Raw genomic sequence first — 5099 nt, 5'->3', positions numbered from 1 at the left:
AAAGATTAAATTCACATCTTACTGTTAGAATTGGACGCAATAGACAGTGTTTGCTGTTCAACGATTGATTAAATTTTTAATTTACAATTCACTATTAGGATTTGATGCAATGGACAAAGTCATACCAACCATATACTAACCATATTTATTAAAGTATCCGTTACCTAACCCGAACGCAAATGGCTATAAATTGTGTACCATGACCAATTTTTTTCACATTCTTAATTAGAAAAATAATACACCGTACAAAAATTAACAGAACTGAGCCAGGATCAAATGTTGTATACTCAATAATGTTTGTATTGAAATTCGTGATATGTAGAATAGGAGAAATGGGACTCAGTTCCAAAGAGAAATGAGAAGCGTGAATTCCAAAGTTTAAATTATACCGGTATTATAACATGGTGGTGGGGTGCATGTAAATTATTACTGCGGGCAAGTATGATCATCCCATTGATACCTGTAAATTAAACAGCAACTTACTGACACTCACATGTGTCTTACATTTCTCTTATAATTTCTTTTGGTAATGTATTAGTTATAAGGTGTGAATTTAAGGGTATCTTCAAAGTGATGAAGGAGAATGCTGGTGGGAATAAAATATAATGTTATTATTGTTTGGGTTGGTAAAATAAAAATGAAATATAATAAAAAAATAGTTAAAATCATAATTATTCATTTTTTTATTTTTTAAAATTTAGGAGGAATGAGTTAAAATAAAAATGTTGTTTCATTTAATATTAACGTTTTTTAAAATGGATGTGGATTACTCACACCATTCATTATCATTAATTTAACATTTTTTTCTTATATGATGCTAACAGATGACATTGACATAATGACATTATACTAATGTGGCAAATTATGCAGATGTAGACGTGTCAATGATATGATATATCATGTGAAAATAGAAAAAAAATTGTCAAAACATTAAAGATTGAATTAGAACCCCTAATCCTAAGCTCAACCACTAGGTTAAAAAGGTTGTTTTGATAGATAGATGAAAGTTATCTATATATATATATATATATATATATATATATATATATATATATATATATATATATATATATATATATATATATATATATATATATAAATATAAATTTACCAATAATATTATTAATACTATTTTTTTATTTAGTAATAGTAAATATATATGCAATTTTGACTCTAATTGAATGTTTATATATTATAACTTTTATTTGTATATCAAAGAGATGTGTTAGCCTAATCGTTAAGTGTTGTTGTTAAGGTTTAGGGTGGAGGGTTTTAATATCATTTTCAATATTTCAATAATTTATTCTTTTAATTGCACATGTTATATTATCATGTTGTTTCATTGACACATTAACATTTGCATTATTCATCATATAAGCACCATGTCATAATTAAGTGACCAAAATCACTCAATTAATTGAAACTTATGATCAAAATCGCACTACTACAATACTTGTAGATCAAGAAGTGCATAAACCTTCTTTATTTTATATTTTATTTAAGTTAAAGTGTACGTTAATTGTTGAAATTCATGCAATTAAAAAATAAACTACAGATAATCTTAATCCCTACAAAATAGAACATGAATTTTATTCTATTTCGTTGCATCCTACCTCATTTCCTAATCATTTTTTGAACAATGTTATTCTGTTGTAGTAATTGAGTTAAAAAAACACCAACAATACAAATAAGTATTGTTACACTTAAAAGTTCATATTCTTTCTTCAAAAATGTATTATGCAAAAATCAAATTCATATACTTTTTCACAAAACTTAATGGGCATGGTCAATTGAGATATATTCATTGAATACTATACATAATATTCATTATTAGTATTTATATAAAATTGTTGCTAGTTTTGTGTTTTTCTCTTTCAAAAATTCATTTCTTTACCAGTTGACGATTAGCAGGACAGTTTATTCGCATTATCATATATCTTTGTTAAAAAAACATATACAAATGATATCTTATCTGTTAAACAAAAGTACACCCAAACATAGAAACTTAGGCCCAGTAGTAGATGATTAACATAAATGCTGGAGGCCCAATATTATACTAATTAATTGCTTAAAAAATATTATAATTAATGTTGAAGCATATCTAGAAATTAGAGAGATTTGCATCCTTCCAACATGATCAAACTTCAAAAGAACAAATAGTACATAAAAAACTGTCAATGTTATTGGTCATCATTATCCAGCTTATAACCTCTGTTTAAGCTAATGTTAATTAAGCCGTGTCAGATTTTTTTTATTCATAGAAATTAAACAACTCATCCATTCTGTTTAATCAACTCAATTAAAATCTTAATTAAGACATGTCAGATTGAAATTATTCCTAATATCTCTACAAAATTATTCAATTATTTTTCCCTCTCTAGCAGGCACACACTGAAGGCCTCAGAAACCAAAACATAACACGAAGAAGACAAGATCATTTGGGGTCAAGCTGAATCTACATATTGGGGAACACTGCAGGTTGTAGCAGAAATCACACATTAATAACAAGGCTTCCATTTTGGGTGTGATTTACTCGGTGGCTGGGGCATTAAATGTGATTCAGAGTTTCAATATCCATGCCATATGCCATGAGGGTATTCTCCATACTCAAGCCACGTTCATGTTATGACAATATCTTCAATGCAGCCACGCGTAGATTCTTGGCAAGTTCCTTAGTGGTCAAATTGTAACTTTCTCCCATCTGCAAAACAATCAAACATTCAATTACAATTAAACTAATTGTACATAAGGTAGAGATTCAACATTGAAAAGAGAAAAGAATATACTAAAATCTTTTAACATATCTTAAATACATAATTACAAATGTAGTGGGGTGTGTGAGAAAGGACAAAAGCTAATCAAAATAGTGTAATTTAAGGTAGAGATTGTCCTTTTACCTGAGCAACAATGGTAATGTCAAGGATAGAATTACCAAAGGGTAGGACACTGCTATTAGCAACAAATAAGTGATTACTTTGAATCTCAGCCAGTAACTTGACCAAAAGTCCCCTTTGCTTCTGGCAGTGGATCTTGAGCAGCATCTCCTTCCCTGATACTCTTGATTCCACTTCAAACAGTGAGTCACTGACACTATCAGCATCAATGCTCTCGTCACATGAAGAAGAATCATTATCACCAGAGAGGTCTGGCTTGTTCAGAACCACTATCGATTCTGCCCTTGTTTTCTTGCTCTGCTCTTCAAGAACTGTCAACCGCTCTTTAAGCTCTTTCACATATTCGATAGCGTCCCCTAACACAGAAGCCTTGTCCATCTGTGTGATTATTAACAGATTTTCCACATGATAAGTTATTTGACTTTTAGGCAAGTGGTGGTGTCTGGATTAAATTGAAATAGATTTAAGTCTTTGAATTCAATGTAAAAGCTACTTAAAATTACTTTTAAGCCAATCAATTTTTAGAATCAATTCTTTGATCAAACATATAACATTATACTAATAAAGCAAGCACAGTAGCATAGTAATATGATTTTTTTCTTTCAAAAAATTAATCAAAATGACAAGGGTTGAATCTCAGTAGAGAATAGTATGATATTTGACTTATTTACCTTCTTTAGGCCAGGAACAAGGGCTGCAAGAGCAATGAAGCTCTGGCTGAGTTTCTCTCTTCGCTTTCTCTCAGCCATGATGTGATCTTGAGCATGAGCAGGAGACCTCTTAGCATGAGAGGTTTTTGTTTCAAAGTTTTGATATTTCGGTGACCCTTTTGGGGTTTGAGTTGGGAACCGTGGTTTTCCCTTTTGGGGCACTGACACCGATACCATCTCGTTCTGTGTTGGGTTTAAGGTACAGTGAAACTCATAAAACTGGGTGTTGGTGTTGTCAAAAGAGAGAATCTGAGATTGAAAGGAAGATGATGGGGAAAGTTTGGGGGAAAGGGTTTTGGTGATGGTGGATGAGTCAAAGTTAGAACTAGTGCTTGTTGTCGTTTTCAGCAACTTGGATGGTCTCTCAAAGTCAAAGGTGGTTTCATCGGTGGATGAGTTGCTCACAGTTTTGGAAGGGCACTCTGAAGACAAAGATTGCTGTTGCAAGGTCTGTGTCTGTTCTTGGAAGGCACTAGCAATGTCTTGTGAGAGAAACTCTCGGTCATCAAACATGTTCAAGTTCAAGGGACATTCATCTGGAAATAAATTGTAATCATCCATTTCCTATAAATAAAAAAAGAACACAAAAGGGTTAAAGGATTTATCATTTATGATCATCTATTTGTGCATTTGAAGAATGGAAAAATGAAATTGAATTTTTTTTCTTACCAAATCGGATAACCAGCTGGTTGCTGATCCGTCCATTGGTTTGTTCAATTCCTCCATCATAATTAGGGGTCACTGAAATAATAGAAATAGCAACAACACCTTATATATGCTACAACACACTGCACTGACTCGCTCTTTTGCTATTCTAGGCTATTCCACACTTCACTTCCACTCGGTGCGAAAAAGGAGTTAATTTTGTTCACTCTTTATAGCTGTAATTCTTTAGCTTTTCAATCCCTCAAACTTGCCATAAACAAAAGGGTTTGATTATTATTAAGAAATAAAGCACGTGCTGACAATCTACTTGCTCCCCTTATAATTGTTGCTGCCAATGTCGTCATTTATATATATATATATATAAAATAATTGTTTTTAATTATAATATAGATACGAAATATTTATTAATTTTTAATGATTAATCTATTTGAACAACAACCATTGAATCCACAGAATGCGCTAGTCTTTTATAACGTAATAAATCAAACGTTCAAATCTTTTTGAAAAAACTATTCACAACTAATGTCTTATCATATCTTAAACAAGATTGCCTTCAAAGAATTATACATGTGAGAAATAAAAATATTTATGTAAGTTTAGTAAGATTATCTCTTTTAATCCTGTTCTTTTTATTTACAAAACTTAAAAGGTTACTTGAAGCTCACAATGATATATAATATTTTTTATGCTTAATTACGATTTTTGGTTCTAAAGTTTCTCGATATGTGCCTTTGAATTTGCAAAACATTGCAAATTTGTTTCTACGTAAAAAAATATTGTCATAACTAAGACATTTGTAGTGATTTTTTCTTTAAACCTCTACAATCAT

General features: G+C 30.8%; 1 protein-coding gene across 1 annotated transcript; it reads right to left on the bottom strand.

The window, feature by feature from the left end:
- Positions 1-2254: 2254 nt before the first annotated feature.
- LOC100802862 (transcription factor bHLH18) lies at positions 2255-4588 on the bottom strand. The gene is made up of 4 exons (XM_003549939.5): positions 4274-4588; positions 3566-4168; positions 2898-3272; positions 2255-2701 (listed from the first exon to the last, which is right to left on the bottom strand). The coding sequence occupies exons 1-4, from the start codon at positions 4331-4333 to the stop codon at positions 2624-2626; spliced, it is 1116 nt and encodes a 371-aa protein (XP_003549987.1). The 5' UTR covers positions 4334-4588; the 3' UTR covers positions 2255-2623.
- Positions 4589-5099: the final 511 nt, after the last annotated feature.

The sequence above is a fragment of the Glycine max genome, chromosome 17 (genome assembly GCF_000004515.6).
Source record: "Glycine max cultivar Williams 82 chromosome 17, Glycine_max_v4.0, whole genome shotgun sequence".
NCBI classification, from domain to species: Eukaryota; Viridiplantae; Streptophyta; class Magnoliopsida; order Fabales; family Fabaceae; genus Glycine; species Glycine max.
This window is presented reverse-complemented; position numbering and strand designations above follow the sequence as displayed.